Source organism: Phyllobates terribilis, unplaced genomic scaffold (genome assembly GCF_046119375.1).
Source record: "Phyllobates terribilis strain yellow unplaced genomic scaffold, ASM4611937v1 Scaffold_11__3_contigs__length_659146591, whole genome shotgun sequence".
NCBI lineage: Eukaryota > Metazoa > Chordata > Amphibia > Anura > Dendrobatidae > Phyllobates > Phyllobates terribilis.
The window spans coordinates 582,677,980-582,692,053 of NW_027362771.1; the positions used below are offsets into that span (position 1 = coordinate 582,677,980).

The 14,074-nt window shown below is 45.9% G+C and overlaps 1 protein-coding gene and 1 long non-coding RNA gene across 2 annotated transcripts in view; one reads left to right on the forward strand and one right to left on the reverse strand.

Moving 5' to 3' along the window:
- Positions 1-3,335, reverse strand: part of LOC141166989 (uncharacterized) — a 30,747-nt gene extending 27,412 nt beyond the window's left edge. Inside the window, exons 1-2 of the long non-coding RNA XR_012251373.1 lie at positions 3,294-3,335; positions 1,711-1,905 (exon numbers count right to left, since the gene is read on the reverse strand). This is a non-coding gene — a long non-coding RNA (uncharacterized lncRNA). The remainder of the gene's footprint in view (positions 1-1,710; positions 1,906-3,293) is intronic.
- Positions 346-11,455, forward strand: ACP5 (acid phosphatase 5, tartrate resistant). The gene is made up of 5 exons (XM_073654255.1): positions 346-686; positions 5,916-6,195; positions 9,037-9,164; positions 9,863-10,208; positions 10,965-11,455. Exons 2-5 carry the CDS (start codon positions 5,923-5,925, stop codon positions 11,202-11,204), a joined length of 987 nt encoding a protein of 328 aa, XP_073510356.1. The 5' UTR covers positions 346-686; positions 5,916-5,922; the 3' UTR covers positions 11,205-11,455.
- The last annotated feature ends 2,619 nt before the right edge of the window (positions 11,456-14,074 follow it).

Consider the following 14,074-nt stretch of genomic DNA (forward strand, 5'->3'; position numbering starts at 1 on the left):
ATACTATCCACAAGGAGGTCTCCTCCTTTGAGAGGGCATGTCGGGCTAGCCTCAAAACAAAAGAAAACGGTGCAAGAACCAGGGCAGCAACATGCCGAAGTCAATTCTTTCCCTGTAGGCAACTGCTTATCCCACGTTGGCCTCATCAGCCACCAACGAGCATGTAATTGACGTGGACACCGCCCATCCCTTCACAAATCTTCATTCACGAAGCTACGCCATGAATATTAGATGGCATTAATCTATGCAGGCCATGGTGCCGTTCCCTCTACGTAATCTGGGTGCCATCAACGGTGCTGGTTTACTTAAACTTCCTATCTAGTTTCCTGCCATTTCATGTATGTAATGTGCTCCTCACAGCTCATTAGTGAGGAGCTATTTCCTTCATTGTGGTCAGGCGGAGCCCCAAGCCTCGGCACTAAGTGAACAGCCGTGAACTCCGCGTCGCCCTGTGCTGACACCCATAAAAATAACTATGAACTTTTTGTAATCAGCAATTTTTTGTCTTTTTTTTGCTTTTGTGTAGGAATTTAAGAAGCTTGTACTCTAGAGGAAGCTGTGGTGTCCCCGTCCTGATTAAGCTGAGTAATTTGAGACAGAAGGGGTGTGGGGTAAAGGTATTGTGTGAAGTTTTTAAACAGTGCAAAGTGCTTCCTTGTGAGGACAGCAGAGGAGAGAGGAGCAAGGTAAGGAGCGCTGCAGCCATTACACTGTGTACTTAGTATATGTCTATATGTTGTGTTTAGTTACTGTTGTGGCTGTAATATATATATATATATATTATAAATAATAGGCTGGGATACGAGTTATAATGGGACTACAAGTGCTAGCAACCCGCCTTATGTTTTCCTGGTACTTGTAGTCACTGTATACATAGCTTGTTGACTGTAGCACTTCCTACTACAAATATATACAGTCCGTACTGTACTTTTTATATATCTTTTGTGACAACCACAGCTATAAAGGGGGATCTCTGGGGCGTAAGTGTATGATTATAGGGCTCATCCGCACATCAGGGAGCACTTGTCCATAGTGACCAATCAGGTTACAGCTCTTATCATTTAGAAGTCCTCCGGAGAATGAAAGCTGAAACCTGATTGGTTGCTATGGGTAACTACCTGTCTTTATAAGTTCAGGCCTTGTGTTTACATGGAGTTTGGCCTATGAATTTGACGTTAATGATTAATTTAATCCTGACTAATGATATCCATTGTAGATTGTAAGCTCTTATGAGCAGGGTCATCATTATTTTTGATTTAATTATTGTATTATCTACAATGAGCTCTTAATTTTAAAGCGCTGTGGAATATGTTGGCGCTATACAAAGATTATCTACTCCAAACGTCACTCGTGTGTGTGTGTGTGTGTGTGTGTGTGTGTGTGTGTGTGTGTGTGTGTGTGTATATATATATTTATATTACACACACAATGTGTATTTTCTGTGTGCGGGTCCACAGGGCGTCTCGTGTTTATCTTTTGGCTCCTCACATGACGATATGTGTACAGCGCCCCGTCCCCCTCCCCCCACACACACGTCTCTTCCCCTTTAATAATAACCATTCTTTACATAACAGTAGCGTGTTCTGCAAAGCTTCACAATTGGGAAGATGGAGGAAATGTGAAAATATTAACAGTATAAAATACACTTGTACATTGCAGGTGAATGTGGTCACCTTGTCAAACGCGAGGGACTTCTTGTTCTATACTTACGTTTTGCAGTGTGACCCCCATTCACCTGCATCATGTAGCAGCACAGAGCGACCTTCGGTCCCACGACCTGAGTTGTGGCCAAAGTTGTCGTGTAGCCCCAGCCTGAATGCGGCATGATATTCTAGATAATCCATTTGCATAGAAAAGATGTCGGGCCCTATTCATCATTTACGCTTTCAGCCATACTTAGAATCACTGGTACATTTGTGCAAAAAAAAAAAAAAAAAATTACGCCTTTTTAAAAAGTCACAATTGATGAATCAACCAAAAACATCAGAGAACTCTAAACCCCGCCGACAATGACTAACATAAAAAAAAGCTAAAGAAACACAGATGGACGGAAAATATTTTTAAAAGGGGTAAATAAAAATCAGATACAAATGCAATAATGAGTGGACCACCGTCATTCACTGGGATACCTGCTGTCCTGTACATTTGTATGGGATCTCTATAGGCCGGGGCGGGGGTATAATGCGCATTTGTTGATTTGTTTTGGGTGCTTGTAAAATTACAAAGAAATGCAAAAATGTGCACCTCCCACCCCACCTTTGTGTTTTGGGTCTAGTTTTGCAGGTATTTCAGCCCCATCTCATACAGGATTCCTCTCTGATGAGCTGGTTTTGGTTTGATCATTTGTCTGTGAACCTTCCCTGATCAGGTTCTGGAGGTGACTGTCCTCAGCGCCTGGTTATAGCCTTCAAGATCTAAGGGTAAGGCCAAATGGAGCGGCCAAGTTGCTAGTAAAACAATCTCTTGAATTTGCAGCTATCTCCCCCCCCCCCCTTAAAAACTATGTGGCCTCTTGGTTTTGGGGGGGTGGTGTTCTCTTGCAAAATCAATTGATTGATTAACAAGCAATTACAAAGCCGTTAGTGGCTGCGGTTTTCTGTTGCACTAGTTGGCCTTACCCTAAAAGCCCCCATACACATTAGATTAATTTCAGAGGAACTGACCAATTTCATCAGGACAGGTCAACCATCTAATGTGTATGGTGGTGTCCTAACTTACCCCAACAACAGATTTTGGGAGAAAGATGGATGGGGCATAATGAATTTCAACATGCCTGATCCTTTTTTTATCTAGGGAAATAATTCTCCACCAAAACTGTCTGGTAGAGCTTTGGCCAAACTTGTGGTTCATGCTTAGGTGGAGTTGGAAGCTATCTAATATATATGGGCCCCATACACATTACATAGGTCTCTCGGCCAAGCGCTCCGCTGCCGGACTCCTCTGCTCCCTGCAAACCCCTACAGTCTCTGGCAGCGGTTTACTTCCCAGAGGCCAAAAAGATCCATGGTTGGCAATCCACAATGCCGGATACTTATCTCCCCTGACATCCTCTGTGGACGGAGAGTTGGAGGCGGTAGGCCCCCATACACATTAGACTGTTGGAGAATATCTGTGGGAGTTGCGGACTTTACTATGATATGTATGGGGGGGCTTTAGGAGTTGTTGTGGATTTTGCAAATGGAGTGGTGTGACAAAAGACCCCGGGCCCCTCCTCCATTAGTTAAAAAACTCTCCTAAATAGGTATTTAAGAAGGGTTTGTTAAAAAGCAGGCAAACCTAGAGTCACCACTCACCAGTATTTGTAAAGCAATCCTCCCCCATAGTCATGTGATGGGCGGAGGTGAGGACTAGCAGGGGGCTGAGTGCTCCAAATAGAGCTTGTAGGCTTAGCAGACAGTATCACACATAATGGGCTTGGATACACCATCTCAGCAAACAGTATCACATATAATGGGGCTTAGATACACTGTCTCAGCACACAGTATCACACGTAATGGGCTTGGATATACCAGCTCAGGAGACAGTATCACATATAATGGCCTTGGATACATCGGCTCAGCAGACAGTATCACACGTAATGGGCTTGGATACATGGGCTCAGCAGACAGTATCACACATAATGGGCTTAGATACACTGCTCAGCAGACAGTATCACATATAATGGGCTTGGATACACCGGCTCAGCAGACAGTATCACACATAATGGGCTTGGATACACCGGCTTATCAGACAGTATCACACATAATGGGCTTAGATACACTGTTCAGCAGACAGTATCACACATAATGGGCTTGGATACACCGGCTTATCAGACAGTATCACACATAATGGGCTTGGATACATTGACTCAGCAGACAGTATCACACATAATGGGCTTGGATACACCGGCTTATCAGACAGTATCACACATAATGGGCTTAGATACACTGTTCAGCAGACAGTATCACACATAATGGGCTTGGATACACCGGCTTATCAGACAGTATCACACATAATGGGCTTGGATACATTGACTCAGCAGACAGTATCACACAGAATGGGTTTGGATACACCGGCTCAGCAGACAGTGTCACATATAATGGGATTTGGATACACCGGCTCAGAAGACAGTATCACACATAATGGGCTTGGATACATTGACTCAGCAGACAGTATCACACAGAATGGGTTTGGATACACCGGCTCAGCAGACAGTGTCACATATAATGGGATTTGGATACATCGGCTCAGCAGACAGTATCACATATAATGGGCTTGGATACACCGGCTCAGCAGATAGTATCACATATAATGGGCTTGGATACTCCGGCTTATCAGACAGTATCACACATAATGGGCTTGGATACACCGGCTTATCAGACAGTATCACACATAATGGGCATATACACTGGCTTATCAGACAGTATCACACACAATGGGCTTGGATACACCGGCTCAGCAGACAGTGTCACACATAATGGGCTTGGATACACCGGCTTATCAGACAGTATCACACATAATGGGCATATACACTGGCTTATCAGACAGTATCACACACAATGGGCTTGGATACACCGGCTCAGCAGACAGTATCACATATAATGGGCTTGGATACACCGGCTCAGCAGACAGTATCACATATAATGGGCTTGGATACTCCGGCTTATCAGACAGTATCACACACAATGGGCTTGGATACACCGGCTCAGCAGACAGTATCACACATAATGGGCTTGGATACACCGGCTTATCAGACAGTATCACACATAATGGGCATATACACTGGCTTATCAGACAGTATCACACACAATGGGCTTGGATACACCGGCTCAGCAGACAGTATCACACATAATGGGCTTGGATACTCCGGCTTATCAGACAGTATCACACATAATGGGCTTGGATACACCGGTTTATCAGACAGTATAACACATAATGGGCTTGGATACACCGTCTCAGCAGACAGTATAACACATAATGGGCTTGGATACACCGTCTCAGCAGACAGTATCACACATAATGGGCTTGGATACAGCGGCTCAGGAGACAGTATCACACATGGTGGGCTTGGATACACCGCCTCAGCAGACAGTATCACACATAATGGCCTTGGATACACCGGCTTATCAGACAGTATCACACATAATGGGCTTGCCTTGGATACACTGGCTTATCAGACAGTATCACATATAATGGGCTTGAATACACCGGCTCAGCAGACAGTATCACACATAATGGGCTTGGATACACCAGCTCAGAAGACAGTATAAGTCATGATGAGCTTGGATACACTGACTCAGCAGACAATATCACACATAATGGGCTTGGATACACCAGCTCAGCAGACAATATCACACATAATGGGCTTGGATACACCGGTTCAGCAGGCAGTATAACACATAATGGGCTTGGATACACTGGCTCAGCAGACAGTATCACACATAATGGGCTTGGATACACCGGTTCAGCAGGCAGTATAACACATAATGGGCTTGGATACACCGGCTCAGCAGACAGTATCACAAATAATGGGCTTGGATACACCGGTTCAGCAGACAGTATCTCACATAATGGGCTTGGATACACTGGCTCAGCAGACAGTATCACACATAATGGGCTTGGATACACCGGCTCAGCAGACAGTATCACAAATAATGGGCTTGGATACACCGGTTCAGCAGACAGTATCTCACATAATGGGCTTGGATACACTGCTCAGCAGACAGTATCACACATAATGGGCTTGGATACACCGGCTCAGCAGACAGTATCACACATAATGGGCTTGGATACACCGGCTCAGCAGACAGTATCACACGGAGATTCTGGTGTGTGGTCCCTCTGTGGTGGGATGTGTTGGATGAGCTCTGGTGGGACCTCTGTGGATTCTGTGACTTTATGTTCAGCCTCTTACAATCTATGTGTTTCCCGCACAGACACAACATGGAGCAGCTCGTTGTCCTCCTGGCCTTTCTGCCATGTGTATCTATGAAGACCCTGTGGAGCCCCCCGCAGGACGGCGATCCCTCTCTTCGCTTTGCTGTGATTGGTGACTGGGGCGGACTGCCCCTCCCCCCTTATACCACCAAACAAGAACTACTTGTTGCAGACGAGCTTGCCAATATCGTATCCAAGTGGGGGGCCGACTTCATCTTGTCTGTGGGCGACAACTTCTATTATGACGGCGTGAAGAACGTGACAGACATCAGATTTAAGGTAAAGAAATAAATGTACTATTGGCGGTAGCCTGTCCTCGCCAGAAAAGCAGAACTCCCTCTAGCTCTCAGCTACATGGATGAAGGGAAGTGAAAGCCCCTTTGATAACAATTCATGCTCAAATCAGCAGTTGTCACTGGATGATAGGCCAAACCACTACCAGACATTAGAGAACATTGTCTGTTATAGTGGAGCTCCACCTATTTATCTCCAGGTCAATATTAAGTCCGGCACAACGCGCACATTCGTTTCATCACCTGCAGAGACCTGGAGACAAATAATACAATTATGCCAGAAGCCACCACCAGGGGGAGCTCACTGTATACAATTCCATCTGCAGCCACCACCAGAGGGAGCGAACTGCATACAGGATTATTGACGACAATGTAGGAGACTCCCTCTAGTGGTGGCAGCAGGTAGGCAGAATTTTATTATTTAGCTCAATGTTTGTTGGAGATTTGTTGCTCTTTATCTGAAAATCTGAGTGTGAATATTTGAAGAGATTAATCAATACAGAATTTGTACCTAAAGATTATAAAGAGGAAACCCTGGGATAGTCCCAATTATTACCAACACACTGAATGTTGGTTAAAGAGGTTGTCTGGGATTAGAAAAAAATGTTTGCTTTCTTTTAGAAATGGCGCCACTCCTGATCATGGGTTGTATATGGTATTGCATCTCAGCTCTATTCATTTCAATTCACCTGAAATGTAATATCAGAAACCACCCACGCTCAGAGGTGGCGCTGTTTCTAAAAGAAAGAAGTCATTTTTTTTTCTAATTACATGACAACTCCTTTAATTACCAGCAATATATAAATATATTTTCATAGTTGCAAATATATCATGATTTAAAGGGATATTGGCATCCCATAAATTAATGACAGATCACTAGGATATGCCATCACTTTATGATGCGACCCCACAGTGCTGGTGTAATTCTGCGTCCCCTTGTACAGTGGCCGCCCGGCCACCCGGGTTCGCAGCCATATATTTCAATGCTGTAGTTCCCTGTTCTGCTGGGTGGCCAGAGGCAACTGTGCAGGGAATGGCAGGAAATCATATGCAGGGATTTCCAGGATCTCTGGGAGCTCTGGGGTCAGACCTCCACTAGTCACAAAATGGTGTCATCGCTTTTTGAGATGAGAGGCTCTCTTGAAATCTTTTTGTTTCCTGTATATAGTCTGACTCCCATATAAAAATAATAGAGCTTTGCCATTTTTGTATATAGGCAATGGATAACATGAGCATTTCCAGGTGCATTTAGAGTAAAAAAAAAACTGCCCTCCCCCCTACGTGTTTCGCCGTGATGACTTGTTCTAGGAAGATGGCATTGTGCCGAAACGCGCATCAGGGAGGGTCCACCTCAGTGGGAGGAGACTTTTTGCTGATTTTATCTATAAATGTACATAAAACATAACATCCCCATAAATGCTCTTCCTGCTGAGGCGACGCTCATTTTGGCACAATGATATCTTTCCGCGTGACTCCCTCTCCCCAGAAGAAGCGGTTGCGCCGAAACGGGCATCCGGTTGGGCACCACCTTAGTGGGAGGAGGATTTATGGGGATGGTATGTTACATGTATATGTATATCCTCATACACCCTCCATAGACATTTGCCACTTTACTCTCTTTTTGCCTGCAATTTTTGTGTCCACAATTATCACAACTGTAACATGTGAGCAGCGTCCGATAGACGACTCTGTGACTGGGAATAAGATGTAGATGAATAAGATGAGAACTGATTCTATCTTCTCAGAGCAAACGGACAAATCCGACTGATTTCATCATCTGTAAGATCGGACTGATTGATTGGCAGGAACTGAATGTGTGTAAACCAGGCTTTAAGGGAATCTGTCAGTAGGTTTTTGCTATTCTGAGAGCAGCATGATATAGTGGAAGAGACCCTGATTCCGGCGATGTCACTTACTAGGCTGTGTGTTACTGTTTCAATACAATCAGTGTTTTATCAGCAGGAGATTATCACTGAAGAACTAGGTATCTGGTGCCCCCTAGTCCTGCTGCTCTGTAACCCCACCCCCACAGCTGATTGGTAGCTGTCACTGCACATTGTACACAGAAAGCAGCCAATCAGTGGTGTGGGCGGGGCAGGTCTGCTGGATGTACAGCAGAGAAATCTGCGATTATATCAAAATGACAGCAAGTAGCCCAGCAAGTGGCACATCACTGGAATCAGGGTCACAGCCCCTATATCATGGTACTGTCAGGTTACATAGAAAAAACCTGCCGATAAATTCCCTTTAAAGCCAACAATATTCATCACCTAAACACTAGATAGTTGATAAATATATGATCGCAGTAGAGAACAGGGGTCTCATAGTCCCTGGTGTGAATAGAGCGGTAGTGAGCATGTGTGGCCACATCTATAGGAGAATGGCCATTACTCTTGTGACCTCCAAGGTCTCAGCAGCCGAGACTTTGGCAATGACACATTAGATCTGGTCATTGGACAACCCCTTTAAGCTGATTTCTTAAGAGCGGAAGTTCCCGTCACGGGTATAAAGTTTTATCTTGTAGCTTCAGATAAGTACGAGATAAGTTATTTCTAATACATTTTATGCCTCTGTTCCTCATCATTCCCATTTACTGACAGCAAGCAGAGGCGGGAGCGGCTCATGGTGGAGCCGAGACCGGTATCAGTCTGGTCAGAGATCTCTCCTGTCCTGACCCTAGTGATTACTACTATCTACACTGACACACTGTAACAAATGCTCAGCCTGAATACACTCACTGACAGCAAGCGCCGTATTATAAAACTGCAGATCTTTTCATTAAAACCCCATTTATCTAACCCCGGGTGTAATTCCTTCTCCCTTACAGGCAACATTTGAGAACGTGTTTGATGGGGAGTCGCTGCGCGATGTCCCGTGGTACGTCCTCGCCGGCAATCACGACCACAATGGAAACGTCACAGCTCAGATCGCCTACAGCAACGTGTCTTCTCGCTGGTAAGGCTAACTGTACCGCCTGAGTGTATTTTTTTATTATTCTGGCCTCCTGCGGTCACCACTAGGTGGAGCTCACTGTATTAAACGGGTTGCACAGCTTTAACACAAAAAAAAAAAACACATAAAAAGTTATATAGGTCAATAATATAGCCCCCTTCTGTGTCTGTGATAAAAGGGAGCGGGTTTAGATAGGAAAATGAGCTGTCAGCCAGCCCCGTCACGTGCTGAGACATGAAACGCTCTCCTATGCCGAACACAAGCCAGGAGTGTGGCTGCCGATCCCGGGACTGGAGCACATACCTGACGATCGATCGAGGCATCTGTGATCCTTTTCTAGCTGGACAACTTCTCTAACCCCATTGGGAACTGTGTAAATCTGCACAGTGAGCTCCCTCTAGTGGCAGCTGTGAGTGGTGACTTTCTGAAGGGGAGCAATAGGAGCTGTTCAGTGCCTGCCGACCTCACCGTACCGTAATAAGGTCGTTCTATTAAAGATTTATGGAGGGAAGGAAACTTGATGAAACGGCGCCACACCTGTTTACAGGATGTGCGAGGTATTACAGCTCAGCCCCATTCACTTCATTCAAGATGGACACGACCCAATGGACGGCGGCGGTGCTGATTTTTGGAAGAGAGCGGCCATGTTTCTCCATGGTCTATTTCATCCATGACGCCCCTTTTTTCTTCCCTCCGTACAGGAAATATCCCGATCTCTACTATGACTTGTCCTTCAAGATCCCCGCCACTAATGTGTCTGTGAGACTCCTGATGCTGGACACGGTAGTCCTGTGTGGGAACTCTGACGACTTCCTCGGGGGGCAGCCGCTCGGGGCAGCAAACGTGAGGCTGGCGGAGAAACAACTAGAGTGGCTGACGGAGAAACTGGAGGCATCCAAGGACGAATACTTACTGGTGGCTGGACATTACCCCGTGTGGTCGATAGCAGAGCACGGGCCTACCAGCTGCCTCGTCCACCATGTCGAGCCACTGCTGAAGAAGTACAGAGTCACCGCTTACCTCTGTGGGCACGATCACAATATGCAGGTAGGTGTCTTCTCCGCATGGGCAGCACGGTGGCTCAGTGGTTAGCACCAGGGTGACAGTCCTTAACTATCCCCATACACAGTGGTTGTAGCCAGTGTCACATTGAAGAACATTGGGCCCACCAGAGGATTTGACTCTGGGAGACCACCTTTCTCCCCCTTTCAAGAGCCCCATAGCAGTTGCAAGGTTTGCACTATGAACTCTCCTGAAGGAGAAGCCAGGGCAACCCACCCACTGGAGGATTTTCCGGTTCTCTGATGGGCCAGTCTAACCCTGGTTGTAGCGGTCGGACCCCTCTGATCAACAAGTTGTGGATCAGGTGGGGATACCTAGAGATGAGCAAAGCAATTTGCAGGACCCTGATCAGTGGTCCGTGGGAGCCCCACGAATCTCCCTCTATCTTCAGCGCCTCTTCCCGCAACCTTACATGTGCAATGATTATGTTGCGCCAGGAGAGGCGCAGTTCGGCCACGGTATTCTGACTGCAGGACCACGGCTGTGCAAATCAATTTCCTATCTACATACAACCGACTTCTGTAGCTCTCCAGTATTTAATGGTTGGCTATGGGACGCTAGTGATCCTCTCCGTCATTGGCTGCGAGCCTCAGTAGTAAAGAGTTGTGCATGCAAAGCCACAGATTGGCTGCAGCGGTCAGGTGGACGAGACCTATTCCCTCTCCTAGGAACACTATTCTGTTATGCCAGCGAGCCCCTGTCTTGTATCCTCACCACAATGTCACTCTGTTACTCTTCCAGTACCTGCAGGATGACAGCGGCATCGGATACGTGTTGAGCGGAGCAGGAAACTTTATGGAAAACTCCCGCAAACATGAAGGAAAGGTTCCCGAAGGCTACTTGCGTTTTTTCCAGGGTGAGCAGGAGACTATGGGGAGCTTCGTGTACACGCAGATCACACCTACAGAAATGAAGATAACGTATATAACGTCGGGAGGCAAAAGTCTGTTCCAGACCACCCTGTACCCACGTGGCCTCTAAGCTCCTCTGCCGCGTCTCCTCTCCACACCGGGCATTATTAGGCTATCTTCACACGTTGCGTTTTTGCTGCGTTTTTTTTTCTGCAGGCGAAACCTGCTCTCTTGGCAGTAAAGAAGCTGCTTAAAAAAAAAAACAGGTTTTGCTGCATTTTTTTGCTGCGTTTTTCATGCTGATACAGTTTCGTGCTTGTTGTTCCTGAGTTTTCTGCACCAAAAATACAGCAAAAAAAAAAAACAAACGCAACGTGTGAACATAGCCTAAATGCAGCTCCACGGTCCGGCACATGGACGAGCTGCTGTGCAATTAACAAATCGCTGCTGTTTTTACATTTCATCTTTTGGTTTTATCATTTTAATCTGTTGTACAGTTAGTTCGTCCCCAGACTCTTTAAAGGACCCAACCTGTTGTGACATTACAACCCCTGGCATTTATTTCCTGATGGCCTGGCGCACTCAGAGCACAGCGGGGATTGTAATTTCACATCAGCCTAGGACCCCCAGATTGGAGACCACTGGGTTGCAGCTAGAAACATCGCTAACACACGTTGGCCGTAGGCGACTGATGCAATTATAAATTTGAAACCTCTAAAATTTGTTGAAACCGCGTCGTCCTGCTGGATTTGAAGAAGCGTTTGATGGACAGATCAGTCTTATTTATTTGGGCGCCGTCTGATCGGGTCGCTTCTCGTGGACACATCCAATTTATCGAGCAATAGATACGGGTGCGTGTCCGGAGGGGGATCCGCACACAAGCCCCTCGTGTCTCTAGCAATTCTCTATAGAGGTTTGTTGATTTTATATTGGTTAAATCTAATGTTTTCATCGCCAAACCCTGATTTTTTTTTTCTGTGTCCTATCCATCGTTGAGGTTATGTTTACTGATTTTATAAATATTGTCTTGTTAATGTGTCTTTTAATTGTAAAAAAAAATTGTAATGTTTTCCGTACACGACTCGTTTACTGCTACTCTTTTTTTTTTTTATCACTCGGCGATTATTAACTCGCAAAAGTTCCTGCATAGAAGGCAGAGAGGAGGGGGATGCAACTGCAGTTTCTCTATGAAGGCCCCCATACACATTAGACCAACTTTGGACAGACGCGCCAATGTCAAAAGGCTCAGACGACAGTCTAATGTGTATGAGGGCTTCTGGACTGAAGGTTCTGGCATGTCTGACCTCTGGCTCTCCTGACCTGAGCCAATTGCTGTATATATATGGCCATGAGGCAGGTAGACCGGGTCACTAGACCGCGTGAGTACAGTCTGTGTATATGGACCGTATGAAACCCTTATAGATGGCTGTTGGCCAAACCATGCTTCAGCCATCTCTCCCATACACAGGAGCGCTCATTCAGTCATGAGCTTGTGTTCTCTATGAGAAAGATGCTGGCAGACTTCTCTGCCGGCGACTTATCTCCGGGAGAACAAAGTCCGAAATCGGACAGTCGGCCGGTGCCCCCATACACATTAGAATGTTGGCCAAACCCATTGATATCGCTGGATGCGACCAACATTCGTCTAGTCTGTATGGGGGGCTTTATTCTGCATGCGGAGACAGGAAAGGGGAGAATAGGAGACCGCTGGGCTTGAGGATCACTGGAGACGCCTCTAAGCCATGTGACTGGGACAAAACGGTGAGACATTTGCTTACCTTGGAGCAGTCGGCACATCATGAGCCTGTATAGTCATAGTGTGAAAGGAAACATACAGAGATGAACAAAGACATCTCCTGTGCACCTAACAGGTGGCACATAGTCACAAAGAAACCAAAAAAGGGCCGTGAATGTTTAGAGGGGAGGAGGGAGATGCAGCTGAAATAACTGTGTATGTATGCTGTGAGAGGGGAGAGGGAGACATTGGAACGGTTCGCACGTGGTGAGATCTCAAAATCTGCAGGTTACACACGCGATTTCTGATACACAGCCACCAATCTCCATCTGCATTTTTGGTTTGTTCTGGGTGGCCGGATGCAGACAGTGTGACGCAGTATCTAGAAATGCTGCCATATTATAGTAGAATTCGAGCATAGCCCTAGTGTCAGGCCGGTGTGACCTGTTATGAGGCAACTTGCTGTCATTGAAGCATGTGATATTTACATTGGCACATGATTCAGTTAGATTGTGAGTAGATGGCTCAGCTGCCATGTGTTCTTCTATTACCGTCTGACTGCCTTGTGTCTTATGTCAGCCCACAGTTGCAGTATATTCACACGTCGCAGTCAATATTTTTTTCTGATTTTTGAAAAAATGGGGCCTGACGGTATATTCATGTTGTCCGGACCTCAGACACAAGGAGACCTATACTGCCTGCCTTATTGCAGCCGTGTATGTCTTACTCCTAAACGTTCAGAGAAAACCAGCTAGGCACTACGGGTCTTGGATAACTAGTCCAAGAGGTTGTCCCTGGCGGCTTCTCCCCACCTCGCTCCCCTAGATGGACAGGTCTCTCCCTAAGTAAGCACTCACACATAGGGAGAGGCCTGTCAGTCTAGAGGGGCGAGGTGGGGAGAATCCGCCAGGGTCAACCTCTTGGACTAGTCAGCCAAGATACATAGTCCTCGATTCATCATTGTCTTTACACCATTTTTTTGGAGTAAAAATAGTTCTAACAGTGACTTTTAATTTGTGCTTTTTTTTTTTTTATTTACCTTTATTCGGTTTTGTCTGTTTTCTTTTATGTTCGGCATTACGGTCGTGGTTTTCCTTATCTGGATGTTTTAGCTTAATTCATCATTTGTAAATTTTCTAAAAAAACAGCGGCAATACATGAAAATGGAAAACTCAGGGGAGCAGTGGGAATGAAAAAATCCTTTCAACTGTTTCTTTAGGACGCAGACACAGCTGAACATACTACGGAGCATTGAGCCGTCACTG

What these genes read in the sequence shown, in the direction of transcription:
- ACP5 (XM_073654255.1), top strand. Translation starts at nt 5,923, where the DNA reads ATGGAGCAGCTCGTTGTCCTCCTGGCCTTTCTGCCATGTGTATCTATG. An exon ending in TGACAGACATCAGATTTAAG is followed by an intron (nt 6,196 to 9,036) that starts GTAAAGAAATAA and finishes TCTCCCTTACAG; the next exon opens with GCAACATTTGAGAACGTGTT. An exon ending in AGCAACGTGTCTTCTCGCTG is followed by an intron (nt 9,165 to 9,862) that starts GTAAGGCTAACT and finishes CCCTCCGTACAG; the next exon opens with GAAATATCCCGATCTCTACT.